The 22759-nt window shown below is 36.5% G+C and overlaps 1 protein-coding gene across 1 annotated transcript in view; it reads right to left on the bottom strand.

Annotated features, from left to right (window-relative positions):
* Positions 1 to 1260: 1260 nt before the first annotated feature.
* The window catches only part of SCN7A (sodium voltage-gated channel alpha subunit 7), an 84153-nt gene continuing 62654 nt past the window's right edge, over positions 1261 to 22759 (bottom strand). Inside the window, exons 17-25 of the mRNA XM_040229264.1 lie at positions 19826 to 19980; positions 17369 to 17542; positions 15099 to 15206; positions 11225 to 11503; positions 10154 to 10207; positions 9272 to 9409; positions 7619 to 7723; positions 7038 to 7308; positions 1261 to 4226 (exon numbers count right to left, since the gene is read on the bottom strand). Coding sequence (XP_040085198.1) covers positions 3160 to 4226; positions 7038 to 7308; positions 7619 to 7723; positions 9272 to 9409; positions 10154 to 10207; positions 11225 to 11503; positions 15099 to 15206; positions 17369 to 17542; positions 19826 to 19980 — 2351 coding nt within the window. The 3' untranslated portion in view covers positions 1261 to 3159. The remainder of the gene's footprint in view (positions 4227 to 7037; positions 7309 to 7618; positions 7724 to 9271; positions 9410 to 10153; positions 10208 to 11224; positions 11504 to 15098; positions 15207 to 17368; positions 17543 to 19825; positions 19981 to 22759) is intronic.

Consider the following 22759-nt stretch of genomic DNA (forward strand, 5'->3'; position numbering starts at 1 on the left):
TGGGAAGGGAGTACGTCAAGGCTGTATATTGTCACCCCACTTATTTAACTTATATGCAGAGTACATCATGCAAGGTGCCAGACTGGATGAAACACAAGCTGGAATCAAGACTGCCAGGAGAAATATCAATAACCCCAGATATGCAGATGACATCATCCTTATGGCAGAAAATGAAGAGGAACTAAAAAGCATCTTGATGAAAGTGAAGGAGGAAAGTGAAAAAGCTGACTTAAAACTCACATTCAAACAACTAAGATAATGGCATACAGTCCCATCACTTCATGGGAAATAGTTGGGGAAACAATGGAAACAGTGACAGACTTTATTTTCTTGAACTCCAAAATCACTGGAGATAGTGACTGCAGCCATGAAATTAAGATGCTTGCTCCTTGGAAGAAAATTATGACCAACCTAGACAGCATATTAAAAAGAAGAGATATTATTTTATTAGCAAAGGCCTGCCTAGTCAAAGCTATGGTTTTTCCACTTGTCATGTATGGAGGAGGTGAGATTTGAACCATAAAGAAAGCTGAGTGCTGAAGAATTAATGCTTTTGAACTGTGGTATTGGAGAAGATTCTTAAGAGTCCCCTGGACTGCAATGAGATCAAACCCGTCAATCCTAAAGGAAATCAGTCCTAAATATTTATTGGAAGGACTGATGTTGAATCTGAAGTTCCAATACTTAGGCCATTTGATGTGAAGAACTGACTCATTGAAAATGACCCTGATGCTGGGAAAGATTGAAGGCAGGAAGAGAAGGGAATGGCAGAGAATGAGATGGTTGGATGGCATCACTGACTCGATGGACATGAGTTTGAGCAAGCTCCAGGAGTTGGTGATGGACAGGGAAGCCTGGCATGCTTCAGTCCATGGGGTTGCAAAGAGTCAGACATGACTTAGCAACTGAACTGAACTGAATGCTACTTGGAAGGGCTTCCCAGGTAAAGCTAATGATAAAACACCCATGTACCAGTGCAGGAGACATAAGAGACATGGGTAAGATCCCTGGGTTGGGAAGATCCCCTGGAGAAGGGCATGGCAACCCACTCCAGTATTCTTGCCTGGAGAATCCCAAGGACAGAGGAGCCTGGCAGGCTAAGTCCGTAGGGTTGAACAGAGTACAACATGACTTAGCATGTATGAATGCCCATTACTTGGAGACGTGAACAGACTGGTTTGATGGTATATATGAGACAGTCTATGCTATCAGAATTTTAGCACAAAAAGAAAATGAGATGCTATTTTCCATATTTTCAGGTAAAGTCTGAATGAATAAGCTTTAATTTACAGCTCATCTTAAACAGTTCTTATAATACAAAGTTGCCAAACTAATTTACAAAAGAAAAAGAGCCAAAGCTTACATAGTTAACAAGTAGTATTCACTGTTTTCTTTAATATCTAAAAAGTACAATATTGTAAGGTTTGCTAAAAATAATTCTTTACATAGTTTTTGGAAGATTGGTGGCAAACATGATTTATAATTAAAAGACATAACTTTCAAACCAAAATCAGTTCATAGTCTTTATGGATTTTACAGAAGCAAGTTAAGATTCAGTTTAAGTATCTGAAGCAGTTTCCACAATAAAGCTTTTCCAAGAAATAGAAAACTGAAAAGCTTAAACAAAGCACCATCTGTTACCATGTCACCAAATTAACACTGACTCCTCACTGGTCCCCATCACATGATAGAGAATGGGAGGAGAGAGGGAAGGAACACTTACAGTAAGAAACAGAACCCTGAAATTGCATTTGCTTAGGGAATCCCCCAAAGGCATCGTGGTCAGGTTAATACATTTCTGAGGAGCAGAAATAGATTATAATAGTTAAGGCTCAATCAAGATCATGCACGCATAATAAAATATAATTACCAATATTTAAGTAATATTGAATGCCATACAACATATTTAAAACATCATTAAGTCAACAGTGTACATATTTTCTTTTTGAATCCTTTAGCACTTTGTAGGCACAAAGAAATCAGTCTTAAGACGATGGAGTAAATATCAGAATCCCAAACTAAAGAGATGCCTGTGACTAAATTTTATTACATGAAAAAAACTATTTGTGCATTATCTTTAAAATTAATTTTACTAGTGAAAATTAATGCTTAGGATTTAAAAGTTTTCCAAACAGAAAGTATTTTACAGAGTATTATGTATGTGATGAAATAAAAACAAGACAAAAAAATTGGAAAAATAAATGAGAAAGGGAAAATTAACTTGCATACACTGATGTTATAAAACACTACTACTAACAAACTCACATTTTGATCTCCTAGTTCAGAGTCCACATGGTTTTAGTGATTCATTTCTTTCTTAAAGTAATATATAAAAAAAATGAAGTGCCATGAAAAGTAGTTAAAGTGACTACTATTTTCCAAGGAGAAATGAGAAAAAATTGAAAATGTAGGCCATAAATTTAGTTCCCTTTATGTTTTAGGAACTCGTTATCTTAAAAGAGCTGGTCCTTAACTGAAACTGGCCAAAGAGATGAGAAACTGGGAACCCAAGAGCAATGAAACAACTAACTCCCAGACCAAATGTAAAATAAAACCAAAACAATAAAAAACAAAATCTGGGCTCTAATCAATATTTTTCCAAAACAGTTTGGATCAGCAGCCCAAGAGTCTCTCTGATTGATCTCAAAGGCACTTCTAAGAACTGCATTTTCCCTTCCCTTGACTGGTATCTGTCTAGGCTAGTTTATGATTCAATGGCCTGCAGCACTGTATTATTTTTTAAAACACCATCCCACTTTAAGAAAGTACTTGTTTATTTGTAATTAAGTCCTACTAGTGGTGACTTTAATCCCATCAAGTAGACATAAAACATATAAGGAAGTTCCTTTTCCTACTAATTTCTGCCATTATCTCCTTCTTCCTCTAGAAGAAGTACAAACCATATAAGCCATATAGAGAAACCAAGCATTGGAATATTAAACAACAATTTTAACCTAATTTAACTCTTCAGTAATATTAAGGGATTGTCTTGGTTAGATTGAATATTTAGGGGTAAATGTAAGTTGGACATGGGATCTTGTGAGCACAAGCTAATCTTTCATGGGTTATAAACAGTAGATTATTAAGTGAAATCTTTACTTTCTGAAACTTTTAACATTTCAGGGACATGTAAAAAAGGTGAAAAGGAAGTAAGAGGAATTATATCGGGCTTTGAATTATTGACACTCCCTCAGCTTTATCAATATAGGAATCTTCTTTGATAGCTTGAACTTCCCTGTCACCATCTATCATATGAGTATCTGAAGTATTTTTGTCATTTTGCCTCAAACGGTAACTTTTATAAGCACGCTGAATGATGGTTGCTGAGACTACCTCTTGTTTTCGTTTCAGAGTAGTTGTAATTGGCTCATATGTGATCTTAAAAGTGTTAGCTAATGTAAATCCTGATTCCATCTCTGAAAGAACTTTCTCCATGCTCAGATCTTTACCCAAAACTCTCTTTGTTAAAGCAAGTAAGACGTCAAGGCAATGAATTCTGTCTCCAACAGCCATGGGAAGATCCATGGCAACAAGCTGGCCCTTGTTTGGTTTTGCCATGAAAAGAGGAGGATCAAGAGCAGCTGCAAAGTCTGAAAGCTTGCTAGAGTCTATATACTGGGTTCTGTCAGGATCAAACCTCTTCCATACCTGAAAGAATTTCCTGAAATCTTCCTCACTCAATGTCTTGGCTTTTTTTTTAGAAGCAATATTTAAAAACTCCATGACAACAACAGTGTACATGTTTACAATGATCAGCCTAGTTAACAGGATGTAACTGACAAAATAAATAATGCCAAGAAAGGGATTGCCACAGTCTCCTCTAACCTGAGTCCCAGGGTTAATTTTATCAGGATCACAGTCAGACCATTTACTATTGAAAATTGCATTGAGCATCCCATCCCAACCAGCAAATACTGTAACTCGGAAAAGACAGAGCATACTGCTGCCAAAGGTTTCAAAGTTGGACATATCATCAATTCCAGCTTCCTTTTTAACATAGGCAAAATTGTACATTCCGAAGATGGCGTAGATAAACATGATCAGGAAGATGAGAAGACTGATGTTCAACAAGGCGGGGAGGGACAGCATCAAAGGAAGCAGCAGATTATGGAACAGCTTTAGTCCTTTCTCAGGATGCAGAATGTGGATGATCCGTGCGAGAAGTATCAGTTGCACAACGGAAGGAGATACAAGGTAATACCCTACCATCAGAGGCAGAAATAGTCCTTGGTGTAGGAAAAAATAAAGCAGGCAATACAATTATTTAGAGGAATATAAATTATTTTACATTTGTTTTTTTCTTTATGTTCAGATAATTGATCCCTCCCCTATAACATTTGGTACATTTAAAGTTTGGCTTAGCCAAATACTAATAGTGGCAATGTTCAGCATCTAACAAATTTGGATGAGAATTTGGATGAGAATTATTTCTACCATCATTTCCAGGGTATTAGGGATCAGATACTTCTGGAGTCACAGATGGCATGTATCCATATGTAGGACAGTAGTCATATTCTTTTTTTTCTGATTGCAGTTAGATCCAGCAATTTAGTTCAAACCAACTTTTACTGGATACCTAATAAAGGTACCATGAAAATATGCAAAGATAAATGACATGACCTCTATCCTCAAAGACCATATCATATAGACAGTAGAGGTAGACATTTAAACTAATTATCATGCAAAGCAGAAAGACCTAGTTGATAAATATAATTGAAAAAATACTTTGCATTCAGATTCATAGATTATAATTTGGTTTATTGACTTCATAAATACCATATGGACCCTTAGGAACTTTAAATGTGATTAAACAAGTCTCGGCCTAGGATTTTTTTTTCTGGCTGTGGTGAGAAGAGAACTATGAGAGTGAGACATATAACTGTAAGACAAGGTGAAATTATAATTACCATAAATAAACATAAGGAATGTTCTCTGGAAGTACTGGAGACAGTGTGGTTCATTTTGAGTTGAAAAGATGGAGAAGGGGAAAACCCAATGGAGCTTCTAAATGAGATGGTGTCTTTGCTGAATCTGGAAGGATCGTGTCTCACATTTCTGTTAATTTGGTTACTGGCAATGATGGCATTCTTTCTGATGTTATATCTTACATATATCCTCCTCTCCACAGTGCTTTAGTGAACCTTCTACTCTGACTCAAATTTTCATTTCTCCTCAATCTTCCAAACTCTTACATTATGCAGGAGGTTTCCCTCTTTAGTTGTAAACACATCTTTACTCCCTGTTCACTAAGATTTTAGATAAGAAAGGAAGTGAAGAAAATTGTCTCTATCTTGAGGACACTACTTCCCCTCAAGCACAGACAGCTCATTCTTTCCCACTCAACATTTCTCAGTGTAGAAAGATGGAACGAGCAAGCATCTTTCCTTCTTTCCAATGTGATTTCCAGATACTTCTCCTTCACATTAATTTTATAAAGACAAAAATTTTGACAGTTTGTGGATCATGCCATTCAACCATACCATCTCCTACCTTTCTTTAGCTCTATGATCTGTTCATTCCCCCTCATTCATATTCATTGCAGACTTTAGTACACGGCTCACTGTTGTCCTTTCCACTCCAGCACCTATCATCAACCGTCCATTGAAGGGCTAGTCTTTCTTTCAATCTTTGGCTCTGTTAACTTTAATACTCTCCATCATTATACTTTAGTTATACCTATCTATCAGTATGTTCTGAACCCAGGATAGCTGACCTTCTGAGATCTCAAATTTAAACATTTTGTCTCAGACTGCAATTTCCTCTCCTTCTAGATGTCTGATTCAACTACTCTCATTTCAACCTACAAGGCTCCTTACTTTGATTTTCCTCTGTTTTCCTCCTTTCAGCTCTCTCCTGACTTCATGTACTTTTCTGGGAAGCTTCTTGCAACTATCAGTGTTGCTTGCACTGCCTCAATTACCAGCTGAACGAGTTAATTTTCTGCAGGTACAACTGGGCAGAAAGTTTATCCACATTTTCACTACTGACTGCACAGAATAGAACTTGACAGTAACACAGAGGTGTTGTCCACACTCTTATGGAGATAACATTCTAGTACGTGTCTTATGGGAGGCAGACAGTAAGCCTTTTCTGCCTAGAACACTTTTATCCTAGATTCTTGGCTACCTCCTTAACCAGTGGGTCTCCATTCAGTTTTCTGCCTCTTCTGTGAAGCTTTCTCTGGCCTCTACTTACTGACTATGTGCATCTCACTTTGTTGTGCTGCCGTGGCACCCTGTGCTTCTTCCCTCAGCAATACCTTAACAGCACCTTAAAATGTACTATTTAATTATCTGTATCCTTTGATAGATTATAAACTCTGTATATACAGGAATTATGCCTACCTCATTTGCCACTGAATTCTTTGCAGATAGCATAATATCTATTCACAAAGAGGATAATCAAATATATTTGTTAAATAAAGGACTGAGATCTCCAGAGTAAACTTGTGACCAATTCATAAAAGCCTAAAACTCCAGTGTTGTGAAAGTAGTAAACAATTTTAGAGATTAGAGGAAAGAAAACAATGAGTCTGAAAGGTTCTATCACCCTAAAACATAAAGGTCCCACTAGTGTCATCTTGAATAATGTATGTGATATACTGAAGGGATAATTAAGCATTTACCACGTGGTCTGTGTAATAGTCTATGTATTAACTCAGAAGGTATTTCTGAGTATGTTGTTCATCTGTTAGGCATATGTACATGTGTAAATGTAAAAATGTAAGGCATTCCCTGGTGACTCAGACGGTAAAGAATCTGTCCGCAATGTGGGAGACCCGAGTTTGATCCCTGGGTCAGGAAGATCCCTGGGAGAAAGGAATGGCCACCCACTCCAGTATTCCTTGGGGGAAGCTGGGGCTTTCCTGGTGTCCTAGATGGACTAACACTTTCACTTTTTTCCAGGCATTCCTGCTGGAAATAGAATCCCCCACCTGTTGTGTTTATTAAGAGACTATACCTCAAAAGATGATTACTATAAGAGGTTGACTGAATTAATATTATTACAAATGAAAATCTGACTAAACAAAATCTTACCTGTAATAGAGAAAACAACCACCATGAAGTCAAAAATGTTCCATCCACTGGTGAAATAGTTACAATGGAAAACGATGAGCTTTAGTACACATTCTCCAAAATATAGCATAACATAAACTGAGTTAATCCAAAACAGAGCAGTGTCGATTTTGGGGCTCTGTTCATCACTCTGTATCATAATGGTTATTGCTTGGAAACATATAAGAGTCATAATGATGATATTAAAAACTCGAGTTGTTACCAAGTCAAAGATGAATCGTTGGAACTTGTTCTGTGTATAAAGGAAAAAGGTGTAATATTCTTATTAGTAAGATATTTATACACATTGTCTTTAGATTTACAACTTCCCTCCCAGCATAAACAGTAGAATTCGTGAAGACAAAGATGTTACCAATAATTACAGCATATAGTCAAAGCAAATAAACAAAAAGACCGTGAAAAGCTGTGTCAAGGAACACCTTTAAAAGATTATGTCAAAAGCATTTGTTGTTAAGAATTTTAAAAACACATCTTCATTTGTAATAGAGAACATATAAAGGAAACTTTTTCAGAAAGCTAAAAAAATCTAGATGTTTCTTTACTTCTGGGAGAGGTACTGGTTTTTGAGAGTCTTCATACATCAGCTTCTTCAGTGCACGGTACTGTTTCTTCTGTTTGACTGTTATAAAGATATTTGAGCCTCCCTGGTAAAGCAATGAAAGAAAAAGATACTAAAATCATATTTAATGCACATTTCACCTTATATTAACATGCATTTTCTGAAGCTTGGCAATTATTGATTTAATCCTCTAAAGAATGCTTAACTGCAGTGAACTATATAATGTTTAAACATGTCTGACTTTCTGCACAAAAATTCATACAAAATACAGAGTATACACTGGAAAAGATTGATATTCAATTATATTTTGATGCATTTTGCTGTGGGTAGTCAACCCTATTTTAACTTTTTAGTTACTGGGAGCTACCTCTTGTTAGAGGCAAAAGAGAAACAGCAGAGGATATCTGGAAAGGTTACTAAGAACAGTTAACCTCAAAAGCTGAACTTGATTTGTACCTTTCAATAATCCAGAAAAAATAGAATGGGTCATATACTTGTTTTTATACGTTCACAGGTTACTTACTTTTCCAAATACTATCAGAAGATATCTTTTCATTATTATTCCAAAAGCACCTAGTGCTTACCCCTTCACAGGAGTTACTCATTTTTGTGTTTCTAGTGTTAATTTCAGTATCTTATATAGAAAAAGCAAAGTGAATAAGAGGTGAACATTTAATGTGTTAATCTAGGAGTTAGGAATTGTTACTGTCCATGTCAGGACTGGGTCACTTAAATGGACGGGGTTCACCAATTTGAAGCCCCTGGGCAAATCCTAGGATGTTATTCCATTGGGCTGAAATCCTTAAGAAGCTGAAGCATACAGTCCAATGACCACTGATGCTTCTGCATGCCTGCATGCTAACTAGCTTCAGTCTCTCTAACCCCATCTAATTACTCTAATCCCATCTAATTAGTGCAGACTCAGAATGATTTGTTTACCAGATTCTACACCACATTGATGACTTTGCTAAACACAAAATTTCAAGACTAAACTATTCTTTTCTTTGATTCACTAGAAGGCATTTCTACACTTAATAGAAAGTAGATCCCTAAGGTTAAAATAAGTGGATTTACATGACATTTGAGGCATTTGTATTAAAGAAGCCCTGAAGGGAGTCTTTGTGTGGAGATGACACTGAACACGGGTTTTTCAATTCTGCCTCTGAATTTTCTTATTTGTTCCAAGGAACTCTGATTTAGGTCACCTAATTAGGATTTATGACCCTCTACTTTTAGCAGAAAAAGTCATTTCAACTGACAAAGATGTCTCTGCTGGGTACAATTTTGAACCACTTTGAGTACATCAAAGAATAAAAAAATGTGGTTTGTTTTTCTTGAACATCTTCACATATTTGTGCAGATAGAAAACACTGCTTTTTCAGCATGTCATGATTTACAAACACATACATGGAAACAGTTGTAAAGTTTAATGTTTAAACTTGTCTGTACTTATTTGAATACAGAAAATAATGTAAAGATAAACATTTTAGTAATATTCAATTTGCAGGAACATAAATAATTTTTTCAAGACAAGTACCAGATAAAAATGCTATTAAACTGAATCTAAAACCAATTATTTGAAGCAAGACATTTTCCCCCCCAAAGGCACTGATTGCGAAAGCATATTTATACTTATCTTTATTTTATGCTTGTGGAAATTGGCAACAATAACACCAATCAACATACTCAGAGGAAGAAATAATCCAATGATAATAAAGTCAATAAAGTAACAGTACATATAGATGTTGTTTTCAAAATTAGGTTGCATATCTACCTAAAAATTTAAAAAAAATAAGCAAAATAAGGCAGAGCACAGAGGATTTTTAGGTCAGTGAAAATATTCTATATGATACCCTTATAACTAAGGGTATATGTTATTATATTTTTGTCCAAACCCATAGAATGCACACACTGAGTGAATTTGGGGTGATCATGGTGTGTTAGTGTAGGTTTATCTTTGGTAAAAAAAATAACATTGTGGTGAGTGATATCAATAATGAGGAGGCTATGCATTTGTGAGGATAAGGGTATATGGGAAATCTCTGTAACTCCCTCTCAATGTTGTAGATATAAAACTGCTCTGAAAAAAATATATTTTTAAAAATAAAATACATGAAAAAGTGAGAAAATAGCAAAATATTGACACTGACTTTTTAAAACGTAAGATTTAGAAAACACTTTAGGACAAGAAAATCCAACAGTGCTACTTGAGGCAGTATTTCCTCTTTGTTCTTTGGTGAAGAGATAGCACTGCTTTTATTTGAATTTTAAAGTTTATTGCATTGGTTTAATCAGTTATGATAATCTTCAAATGTGCCTATTGGGCTTCAGCCATTGTATATAATTCTGGAAGGAGTTCATTGTTCATGAAATATTCAATCTGAAATGAACTTTCTGTCTAGCACAAGCATTTGCTATTACCATGTTAATTACTCAATTATTGCTTGTGTCCTGTCCTTGAATTGCAAAAATGACTTAGCCAACCTTAAGGATGGTTCTAGGATTGTACCGTACTTACATCAGTAGAATCAACTGCTGAATTCATAATAGTGATCCATCCATTAAATGTTGCCTGTAAAAATGGCATGTATTTAATTCTTATGGAAATCTTATGCTTTGAGGCAAATAAAAATTAAATGTCAATGTTATTAAAACAGTAAAACATTTGATTAGTAGGGTCAATCACACTTCAAAATACTGTGTAAATGAGATCTTTACCACTTTCATTATTACATTTATAGTCTATTAAAAACTATTTAAAGCTATGTAGTTTATTTGTAGTAACTTAAAATATTTTAAGACAGTATAAATGAAAAGAGAGAGCTGGTTAGATAGATGGATAAATGGTAAATAACTACATGCTGCCTAAGTGTCATGCTGCTGCTGCTGCTAAGTCGCTTCAGTCGTGTCCGACTCTATGTGACCCCATAGACGGCAGCCCACCAGGCTCCCCCGTCCCTGGGATTCTCCAGGCAAGAACACTGGAGTGGGTTGCCATTTCCTTCTCCAATGCATGAAAGTGAAAAGGGAAAGTCAAGTCACTCAGTCGTGTCTGACTCAGCGACCCCACGGACTGTAGCCCACCAGGCTCCTCTATCCATGGGATTTTCCAGGCAAGAGTACTGGAGTGGGGTGCCATTGCCTTCTCCACCTAAGTGTCATAGTTACTTGTAATTGCTATATGTGTGCTTTGCTATGAGGGAGGTAAGACAGGAAAGATGCTAGATGTTGGCGGACTGAAGAGTCATTCTTCAAAGCACTGAGTAGAAACAAAACAGCAGTAACCTGAGTTGGATCAAAAATTGTGTACCTATTGTCTGATCAGTGGTGGAGGTAATAGATTTGGTCAATACACGTCATTTCTTCTGTTAACCTACTTCTACCTTTATCTCCATTTCCTTTTTCCAACAGAGCAAGGACTTTCACTTTTGTCTTTCTAAATGAGCTTAGCATACTATGTCCCATAACCTGTATCTACTAACAATTGCTAAGATAATTTAAAACTAACTTTATTAAGATCCACATTTTGTCCTTTATGTTCACCTACATCATGAATAAACATAATTCAAAAATTCAAACATGCACTTACTACTTGAAGCAGTGAAAGAAAACTGATTCCAACATTATCAAAATTTAGTTTTGCATTCTCCCATGGCATGGATTCATTAAATACAAGGGTTTCACATTGACTTCTGTTCATGACTTCAGATAGAGGAAACCTTTCTCCACTTGTTGGGTCAATGCACTCATAGAATTTGCCAGCAAATAAGTGTACTCCTATGATGCCAAAAGCCAGCCAGATCATAAGGCAGACCAGAAACACACTCAATGTGGGTAAAGTTGTTTTAATCAAAGCTCTCACTACCACCTGGCATATAAAAGACAAACATATAAACTTTCAGTAAGAAATGTGAAAGTATTTTAATCAAATTGGGAATATTTATTAATGTAATATCATATTGAAATAATTTTACACTAAAAATTATTAAAATAACAATGGAGCTGATTAGCATAAATACTCAAATAAATAATTATTTCACTGATTTAACATGTTTATCCATCTCTTATACTGTACCAGAAATAAGCAAAACAAGTGAACCTGTGTAAATGTATGAGATTATTTAGAAAGCACATAAAATGAGAGTGAAAAGAGCCTAGGCCTAAGTCTTGGGGATTCTAACTTCAGGGATTATTAACCTACACAGTGGAGGGAAATTAAGAGGAAGATCAGAAGACTGTAGATCAGTGAAGCCAAGGCAAGTGACTATTTAAAGACACTGAGTGGGCACTGTCCTTCTCAAAAATCACTGACCTCTCTGAACCACTGTCTCTGGTGAACCACTTCAGAGTGGGAAGTCTGGGCAATGAATCTACTGCCTATCCTTAAATAAGCAGCAATCATCTATAATCACGGTCTCCATTTTCTCAGGTCCCTTTATTCCTTAATTATTATATTCAGAATTTTATTCCTATCATTTCACTAAAGCTCTTCAGTTCAGTTCAGTTCAGTTCAGTCGCTCAGTCGTGTCCGACTCTTTGCAACCCCATGAATCGCAGCACGCCAGGCCTCCCTATCCATCACCATCTCCCGGAGTTCACTCAGATTCACGTCCATTGAGTCCATGATGCCATCCAGCCATCTCATCCTCTGTCGTCCCCGTCTCCTCCTGCCCCCAATCCCTCCCAGCATCAGAGTCTTTTCCAATGAGTCAACTCTTCTCATGAGGTGGCCAAAGTACTGGAGCTTCAGCTTTAGCATCATTCCTTCCAAAGAAATCCCAGGGCTGATCTCCTTCAGAATGGACTGGTTGGATGTCCTTGCAGTCCAAGGGACTCTCAAGAGTCTTCTCCAACACCACAGTTCAAAAGCATCAGTTCTTCGGCACTCAGCCTTCTTCACAGTCCAACTCTCACATCCATACATGACCACAGGAAAAACCATAGTCTTGACTAGATGGACTAAAGCTCTTATGCAAATGTAAACCATTGGCTATACTCAATGCAATATGCTCTGTCTTTGCTTTCTCTTTATCTTTCCTTTATCATTACTCTTGACTCCCTTTCCACAGCCTCCCTTCCTTCTCTCTTTTCCCCCTACCCTGAGGCACCATTCTCTTTCCTATCATTCCTTCTATCAGCCATTACTGAAAGTGTAGCCATTTGTCTGTACTTTCTCGTTTATATTCCTTAGATTTCTGTCCTTGAATTAATATTTTTATATTTAATTGTACTTCTAATTACATTTAGTTTCATTTCTAAAACTTTAAGTCACGGATCCTTTGTGGACAACTAGATATTTTCAAGGATACGCTGATGCCTCTGATGAAAACAAGTCTATTAGAAAATACACACAAATGTTAAGAATAAAACAAAGATATATGGTTGAAATAAATATTTAAGTAATAAGAGCACCTGAAGACCTGAAGCTTATTAAATACATAAAACTTTAATTTCATAATCATGTACCTTCTTTATACACTCATAATACATCTTCAGAATTAATTCAACTACAGAACTTCCAGAGGATGAGATGAGGATTAAGATCTGAATCTGACTCTGACCTAAACATAATTATTTATCTGATCTCAAATTATCCATAGCTACTATCTCATTGCCATTCTAATTAATGTATGGCATCAAATAGTACAGGACTTGATTTCTGACAGAGGCACTTTCCCTAGCAAATCACTTCCTAAAATTGCCTGTGTTTCTATAAATTGAGGGAAGACAATTTGCTGATTTTGAAACTCTCTTTTCCATTCTGTGTATCTAAATTGATTAGAAAAAAATACACAGTATGTTGGAATGTTTTTAAAATTAAAAATGTTATTTTAGTTACATTTATTATCTAATTTGTGTGTGTTAGTATATATATATATTTCACTTTCAGTTCAGTTCAGTCTCTCAGTCGTGTCTGACTCTTTGAGACCCCATGGACTCCAGCATGCCAGGCCTCCCTGTCCATTACCAACTCCCGGAGTTTACCAAACTCATGTCCATTGAGTTGGTGATGCCATCCAGCCATCTCATCCTCTGTTGTCCACTTCTCCTCTTGCCTTCAGTCTTTCCTAGCATCCAGGTCTTTTCAAGTGAGTCAGCTCTTCGTCTCTGGTAGACAAAGTATTGGAGTTTCAGCTTCAGCATCAGTCCTTCCAATGAATATTCAAGACTGATTTCCTTTAGGATGGACTGGTTAGATCTCCTTGTAGTCCAAGGGCCTCTCAAGAGTCTTCTCCAACACCACACTTCAAAAGCATCAATTCTCTGGTGCTCAGCCTTTTCTATGGTCCAACTCTCACATTCATACATGACTACTGGAAAAACCATAGCCTTGACTAGATGGACCTTTGTTGGCAAAGTAATGTTTCTGCTTTTGAATTTTCTATCTAGGTTGGTCATAACTTTCCTTCCAAGGAGTAAGCATCTTTTAATTTCATGGCTGCAGTCACCATCTGCAGTGATTCTGGAGCCCTAAAAAATAAAGTCTGACAGTTTCCACTGTTTCCCCATCTATTTGCCATGAAGTGTTGGGACCGGATGCCATGATCTTCGTTTTCTGAATGTTGAGCTTTAAGCCAACTTTTTCACTCTCCTCTTTCACGTTCATCAAGAGGCTCTTTAGTTCTTCTTCACTTTCTGCCTAAGGGTGGTGTCATTTGCATATCTGCGGTGACTGATATTTCTCCTGGCAATCTGGATTCCAGCTTGTGCTTCATCTAGCCCAGGGTTTCTCATGATGTATTCTGCATATAAGTTAAATAAGCAGGGTGACAATATACAGCCTTGACGTAGTCCTTTTCTTATTTGGAACCAGTCTGTTGTTCCATGTCCAGTTCTAACTGTTGCTTCCTGACCTGCATACAGATTTCTCAAGAGGCAGGTCAGGTGGTCTAAACTAAAATAAAAAATGTTATTTTAGTTACATTTATTATCTAATTTATGTGTGTTAGTATATATGTGTATATGTATTTTACTTTATTTAGGCATAATTTACAAAAATTGTGTAAGTTTAAGATGTACAAGATGATGTGAAATGACTCCCACAATCACACTAATTAACACATCTATTACCTCACATAGTTACCTTTTGGGATAAATGGTGAAAAACATTTAAGTTGTACTCCCTTAGAAAATTTCAAGTATATAATGTAGTATTACTAACTGTAGTCATGATACTGTATACTAAATTCCCCAGACCTTATTAATTTTATATATGAAAGTTTTGGATCCTTTGATCAACATCTCCCCATTTCCTTCACCCACAGCCCATGTTTTAATAGGCTATGTGTAGTTTATAGCCCTAGAATATTGTATGAAATCTTTCTATCATTAAACTGAATGTTCATTGGAAATTTGGCTTTTGTATTAATAAAGACACAAATCAGAAGACAACAAAGATTATTGATTTATGGATATTTATTAATCCCAAATAAAAACCTCTAGTTTAGAAACTTTTCTCTTACCTTCATTTTTTCAAATTGAGATAGAACTCTGAGTCCCCGAAGGAATTTAATGGAAACAAGTGGTTTTAGTTCTTCCCGAGATTTGCCTATTAAACTAAGACAGAACACCTGGATATATATAAATAAAAAATTGAATAGAATTTAATTTTAGATTTAATCAAAACAACCTGTAAATGAACATTTATTACAGAAAATTACAGTCAAAGCCTACTAAAATTTTTAAAAGCATTCTAAAGCTATTTAAAAACTATTTTAAAAAATTCAGAAGTATTTTTTGGTAAGAATAATAAATGTTATTGAGACAAAAATTTGTATATTTGAGATTCTTTATGGTCAAAGATTAATATTTACATCATTTTTATTTTAAAATTAGATTAAGAATCAGTTTCATGATTGTTTGCAATATAGTAATAGCACACAGTATATTCTTTTTTTTTTTTTAATTTTTTTTTTTTTTAGTATATTCTTTAAAACAGAATTTAGAATATGTTTTCATATGAATCCAAATATATATATATATATAGTTAAGACAATATGCAAAATAAGATTTCAGAGAAAAGGCATCAAGGAGGAAATGAATATTGTTAAGTTCAAATACTAATTACAAAAAATAAGGATTCTAAAGTGATTTTTTAAAAGTAAACATACATGCATAAATATGATTCAATACTAATAAAAATGAATGCTGATTGGGCAAGGTGGTATAGTTACGATTAATTTTGTTGTACCTTCATTTTTCTATATTTTCAAAGTAATATAAATGAAAAAAATTATTCTCTTTTAACCTATACTGAAGAGGCTCAAAGTGGGCTTCAAAGTAAGGATATCATTTATATACGCATGGGAGAATGTAGATACAAAAGAACGATAACCAAGAAACAGGAAGGTGGGTTGCAGGTATAACGTGGTATCATTGAAATAGAAGGTTAATTTTCAAGAATTAATTTAGAAGACAAAGGTCAGATATTTAAGTCATTATTTATGGACTGAGAAGCTTCAATCATTGTTGACAGAATGGGGAGACATTTGTTCATTCAACAAAAATTAATGAGCATCTACTATGTGACATGAATGGTTCTAGGCATATAGGGTAAGGAGAAAACAAAATTGAGAAAATATTTTGGCTTAATGGAGCTTATTTTTCTTGTTATGTGGAGAACAGAATATATGTGTGTAGTGGTGGAACTACTGTAGTGATTCACATGTTCTGGTACCTTGGATCAGTGTGCTACTGTTGAAGTTTATGATGGAAAAGTGCTCAGATGCTCAGTTGTATCCAACTCTGCAATCCCATGGACTGTAGCCCGTCAGGCTCCTCTGTCTATGGGATTCTCCTGGCAAGAATACTGGAGTGGGTAGCCATTTCCTCCTCCAGGGGATCATCTTGACCCAGGAATCGAACTCCTCTCTCTTAAGTTTCCTATATTCAACAGGTGGATTCTTTACCACTAGGGCCATATGGGAACCTCGAAGTTTATGTTGGTGATGGTGATGGTGATGATGAAGTCGCTCAGTCGTGTCCGACTCTTTGCGACCCTGTGGATTGTAGCCTACCAGGCTCCTCCATCCATGGGATTCTCCAGGCAAGAATACTGGAGTGGATTGCCATTTCCTTCTCCAGGGGATCTTCCCAACCCAGGGATCAAACCCAGGTCTCCCACATTGGAGGCAGACGCTTTAACCTCTGAGTCATCCATGAATATTAAACAAATGTAATAGTCATTTATTTTTATGGTGATGGTGAAGTCGTTCAGTCGTGTCTGACTCTTCGACCCCGTGGACTGTAGCCTACCAGGCTCCTCCATCCATGGGATTCTCCAGGCAAGAATACTGGAGTGGATTGCCATTTCCTTCTCCAGGGGATCTTCCCAACCCAGGGATCGAACCCAGGTCTCCCGCATTGGAGGCAGACGCTTTAACCTCTGAGCCATCCGTGAATTTTAAATGTATGATTTAAAGGTAGAGCCAATAGAATTTGAATATTTTATAATGATAATATTTTCAAAATATTGTTCAATAAGCCTATTCTCTTAGCAGCAGGTTTATAGGTAATGATTAGAAAAATCCAGGAGTTAAGTGCTGAACTGTTAAAACTTTAAAATGGAAAGTATGGATATTAAACATTACATATAAAGAGATATGGGATATTGGTGACTGAGAATGTATAGAGAAAGGTAAAAGAAAGATATACATAAATCAAAAAGAAAGAGTAAGAGTAAAGAAGGAAGAGTAAACAAATAGCCTTTAAAATTTTTCTTTAAAATACTTACGATAACAACCATGAAGTCTAGTTTGTACCAGCCATTAGTGAAATAGGCTTTAAAACCATATGCCATCCACTTTAGAAGCATTTCCAGAATAAAGATGTAGGTGAAGATCATATCAGCATATTCTAATAAGATTTTGATAGTCTTTCTCTGATCAATATAAATATCTTCAAAAGCCTGTGGGTAAAGTATTTAAAGATCAATGTACATGTAAATTCTAAAAACTCTTCTGGCAAAGTGGGGAATGAAATCCCATCTCCAGATGGTGACCACGGTCATAGATTGCAGTCTCAAGGGCTTGTACACTTGGTTTGAGTTTATTTACACAATCCATATCCATTTTCTGATCCCATGCCTGTAGCAGACATCATTAATTGATTCCAGAACCTCTACTTATAGAGTCTGAACTTGACCTCATAATTGTTCTAAACAGTGAACTGAAAAGTCTCTCTCAAATCAGTTATTCAAACTTAGATGGAATCTTTAGTCATATCTGACCTGGTTCTTATCTCTTATAGCCATCTCACAGATACATGTCATTGTGAATAAAGGAGCAGAGGTAAGCAAACAAAGAAAATCCCTAAACCTGTGTTTTCAGAAATCCATACAACTATTACAAGAAAAGTCACAAAGTGTGTCAGATAAACCAGTGGAAATATATGAATATGAAATAAGACTATAATGTTTTTCTAATGTTTCTCAGTTTTAATAGATCAACCTCAGTTTTACTATGGAGGAAGCAAAGTCTGATAATGTCATTCAAATTAATTTCATAGTAATTTTTAGCATTGAAAAAAGGCAGTAAAGTATCAGTAAACTCAGGCAGACTTGTTGCAAAGTGCAACAGAGGTCAAAGATTAAACATGGATAAAAATAATCTTATATAAAGAAAGGTGTGATTCTTGAAAACCTATTGCTAATAAAAGTATATATAAAATAATAGAATTAACTGGCTCAATTGAACCAATTATGGACTAAAGTATCCTTTAAAACAGATTATAAATATCATCCAAAGTTATTCTAAAGTACTATTTATTAAGTGGATTTACCTACTGAAAAGGTACATAATGCAAAATAATATAAGAAGATATGCAGAAGCCTCTATTTCAATTAAAACATTTTAAAAAATAGGCCATCTGGGGACTTTGCAGGTGGCTCAGTGGTAAAGAATCTGCCTACCAATACAGGGGACACAAGTTTGATCCCTGGTCCAGGCAGATCCCGCATGCCACAGGACAGCTAAGCCCATGTGCCACAACTGCTGAGCCCGAGCTCTAGAGCCCGAGCTCCACAGCAAGAGAAGCTCCCGCAGTGTGGAGCCCGGGCACCTCAGCAAAGAGTAGACCTCACTCACAGCAACTGGAAAGCCTTTGTGCAGCAGCAAAGAGCCAGTGCAGCCATATTAAATAAATAAATGAATTTTTTAGAAACAGGCAACACCAATATGTGGCAGTTGAAGCCCGCATGCTGGCTCCCCATGCGGAATGGGGAAGTAACCGTGAGAGCTCAGAGTGTGGTTCTGGGGCCCGGTAGTGTTCTCCTCAAGGCAAGTGATGGTTACGTGGGTATACTCACTTGGTGAAAATCCTTTATGCTGTACACTTATGATCTGTATACTTTCCAGTATGTGTGCTAAATGTCAATATAAAGTCTACTTTAAAAATATATGCAGTACAAAGTCTGGTTCCCAACCATCACACCATCTTCTCTGTTTCATGTAGCTCACAATTAACTACTTCTTGTGTATCAGTCTCTGATCTTCTTTAATCAGACGCAAGCAAATATCAATATATATTCTATTTTTCTGCCTTTCTTACATTGCATGCAGCATTCTGTGTACTTTATTCTTTCTTTCTTTTTCACTTGTTACCATATCTTGGGGAATTGCGATATCAACATGCAGACAGGGCTTGCATTTTCTAGCTAACTGCATAGTATCCCACTGTATTTAAACAGTCACCTAATATGTATTCTTTTTGATTTTCAATTTTTTGGTATTACAAAAAGTTCAGTGCACAGCCTTGTAAATGCACTTAACACATGTGAAGATTCTAAGATAATTTCCCAGAATTAAGATAGTTGTGTCAATGAGTAAATATATTTGTAGTTCAAAGGTTCTTAAAAATATATACAACATTTCTCTTATCTTATGGAACAAGTATTAAAGTACTAGCACAATATGTGCACATTATTAAACTTTGTTAAAATAATAGGGTATTTATTAACATTCTTTTTCCTGTTATCATTCACATATTTTGAAATTATTTATTTAATATTGAATGAGGCATATGCAGAGTTTCTAAGAAACTGCAATCTATATCTTCCAAAACTAAAATCATAGATATAAAATTTGGTACTATAATAAGTATTCTGGGGAAAAATAATTTGGCTTGGTGACATTATGAATTAATAGACATATGATGCATTTTTCCTATAAAAATATCACATACGCTCACTTACCAGAGCACCTGTGCTAAGCAGAGTGACAAGGCCAATAAAACACTTAAAGCAACTGTTTTCTACTATTTTGCAGCAAGTTTTCCTTATGTTCTGCCAGATTTTTCCTTTCTTGGGGCCTCTACCGATTTGAGCAGATGAAGATCTTCGTTCATAAACTGTCAAGAATGAAACTATTAAGAACAAAAATCTAGACATCGTTGAAAAGTTAAACATTTCAAATGTTTTAACAATCATTTATTTACAGTATCTAATATAGATGTTCTCTGACTTATAAACATTAGATTTATACCCCTACCGTAGTGACCACTGCAATCGCTGAGGAAAAAAAAGAAAAACTTGTGAGTTTCATAATAGTAAGGAAGGAAGGAAAAAAACCTTGATGCTGGGAAAGACTGAGGGCAGGAGAAGGGGGTGACAGAGGATGGCATTACCAACTCAATGGACATGAATTTGAACAAACTCTAGGAGATACTGAACGACAGGGAAACCTGTTATGCTGAAGTCCATGGGGTCGCAAAGCGACCATGGGCACAAATCAGCGACTGAACAAGTAAGTAAGAGTACGTTAATTGTGTTCAATTCTTTGTAATCCCATGGACAGTAGCCCACACCAGGCTCCTCTGACCTGGAATTTCCCTGGCAAGAATACTGGAGTGGGTTGCCATTTCCTGTTCCAGGAGATCTTCCCAACCAAGAGTTCAAACCCATATGTCTTGAGTCTCCTGCATTAGCAGGGGGATTCTTTACCACTGCACCATCTGAGGACCATAGCTGGAAAAAAGGAAACTCTGAAAGGCACAGATGACTTAGAACATCCTCTTACCCTATTAGACAGAATCTGAGAATAGAAGATACCCCCACTCCTACAAAACAAACACACACACACATACCATCTTCTGATTATTAGATTTTTTTTTTGGTATAATGCCTGAAAGTTCATTCTTTGAAGATTCGCATGGCATAACAAGCATTTTCATTTAAATATACTTCATGACATGTTAAGAGGTATAATATCAATTAAGTAAATTAAATTTATCCCAGTTCTTCAGTGGCATGGGATAGAAATTTTGAATGAGACTATTTAAGGAGCTAAGCTTGGATTATGGAGTATTTTATGGATAAGGTACAAGTGTAATTCTATCTTCTGGTCAAGAGAGTTAGCATAAGGAAAACCTGAGGGTTGAAAGGGATGTGATTAACTGATAAGAGAATGAAGCATGGAGGTGGGTAGAGTTTAAAGTCAATACATTTTAAAATTTTCCCTAGAGCCAATTTATACATTCTTGGTCAGAAAAATATAGGAAATGTTTTCTCCCTGGTCTTGTATCATACAAGTCCTAGAATGCAGGCTACTGAGAGCAGATTCTTATTTCTGAGTATAGGAATTTAAACATTTAGGAAGTGCCATTTTGATGATTTCAGTGATTTTAAATATTCAGAACCTCTGGTTATTTGTCAGTCTTGATAGAAGATTAATACACTAATACACCTGATACAGACTAATACACAGTGGCTCAGTCATCTCCAACTCTTTGCAGCCCCATGGACTGTAGCCCAACAGGCTCCTCTGCCCATGGAATTTTCCAGGCAAGAATACTAGAGCAGTTTGTCATTTCCTACTCCAGGGGATTTTCCCCACTCAGGGACTAAACCCATTATCTCTTGTGTCTCCTGTACTGGCAGGTGGATTAGTTACCACCAGCGCCACTTGAGAAGCCCCTTTAGGAAACTAAATTAAATTATAAATTATAGAGTGTCGGGAGCCAGCGTGAGGAATCCCACCCGTGACAAGGTCATGAAGATGACATACGCAAGGCCGTGATCAGACTTCAGGAGTTCCCCCTGGCATTTCCTGAGCATCCACCCCCCAAAATAAGAATCTGCCTGCTTTTCCACTTTTCTGATATTCTCTGGAAAAAAGTCAACTCAAGGCTTTAGTCTTCTGCATTTGAAAGGGATGTTTCAGTTAACCCCCTCTGATTGCTCTCTAGGTTGCCTAACAGGTTCCCTGGACCTCTTACAGCTTGTGAATTGCTTGCAGCCCCCAACTGCGAGAGGCACAAAGCTTAAAAGCATCTTAAAGATACAGCGCCTTTTCTAAAGAGTTAAAAAGTATATTGGTGACGGGATTTCACTGTTGACTCAATGATTGCCACCAGGCCTCCATATTCTTTATCTTTTAGGCACCTGGGAGGATGTTAATCAATGTAAACGGGATATGGAAAAAGATAAATAGTAGTTCTGATATTAGCAACACTAGACTTTTGAGTTTATTACTTCTCTTTGCACTCCTCTTGTGTCCTTGCTATGTAAGAATGTAACTTTATTTAGTGTTTTCTGAGAGTGGCACCAAACTTTGGGAAGATCAACACAAATAAGTCTTCTGGTTGACTAACCCTTATCAGAAAAAAGGCTGTAAAATGTTAATTGGCCCCCTTTGGCCAGAAGATGATGTAAATCACCTAAGACTTGTGTATACAATTAGGTATGCAGAGAGAAAAGCCTGGTTTTGATAAGAGTCTGGGCTGCTAACACTGCATAATTTCGTATTACCCATTGATCTCTATGTACAATCTAAAAGGTATATAAGGCCTTCTAAACAATAGGAGCAGGAGCCAGTCGCTGGACTGGTTTCCCCCGTGTCTCTCTCTCTCTCTTTTTCCCTCCTCTTTGCCTTAATTTCAGGCTGAATTTCCATCTGGGGCGCGGAGGCTCGCCAAGTCTACTTACTTGCCCTGGCTGTTAAGACCCGCGTGAAAGGGAGCCTAAGGCGAGGCACCCTTAGATATTCAAGCGAGCGCCGGTGGCCCAACGTAGATGGTGCAAATTCCTTGTCTGGAATTTTATTGGTCTTCCGCGTAATCCAAGCTATTCAACCCTCTTCCTCCACTTAATCTTCCTACTACACTAGTTCTTCCCAATCTAATCTTATAT

The sequence above is a fragment of the Oryx dammah genome, unplaced genomic scaffold (assembly GCF_014754425.2).
Source record: "Oryx dammah isolate SB20612 unplaced genomic scaffold, SCBI_Odam_1.1 HiC_scaffold_27, whole genome shotgun sequence".
NCBI classification, from domain to species: Eukaryota; Metazoa; Chordata; class Mammalia; order Artiodactyla; family Bovidae; genus Oryx; species Oryx dammah.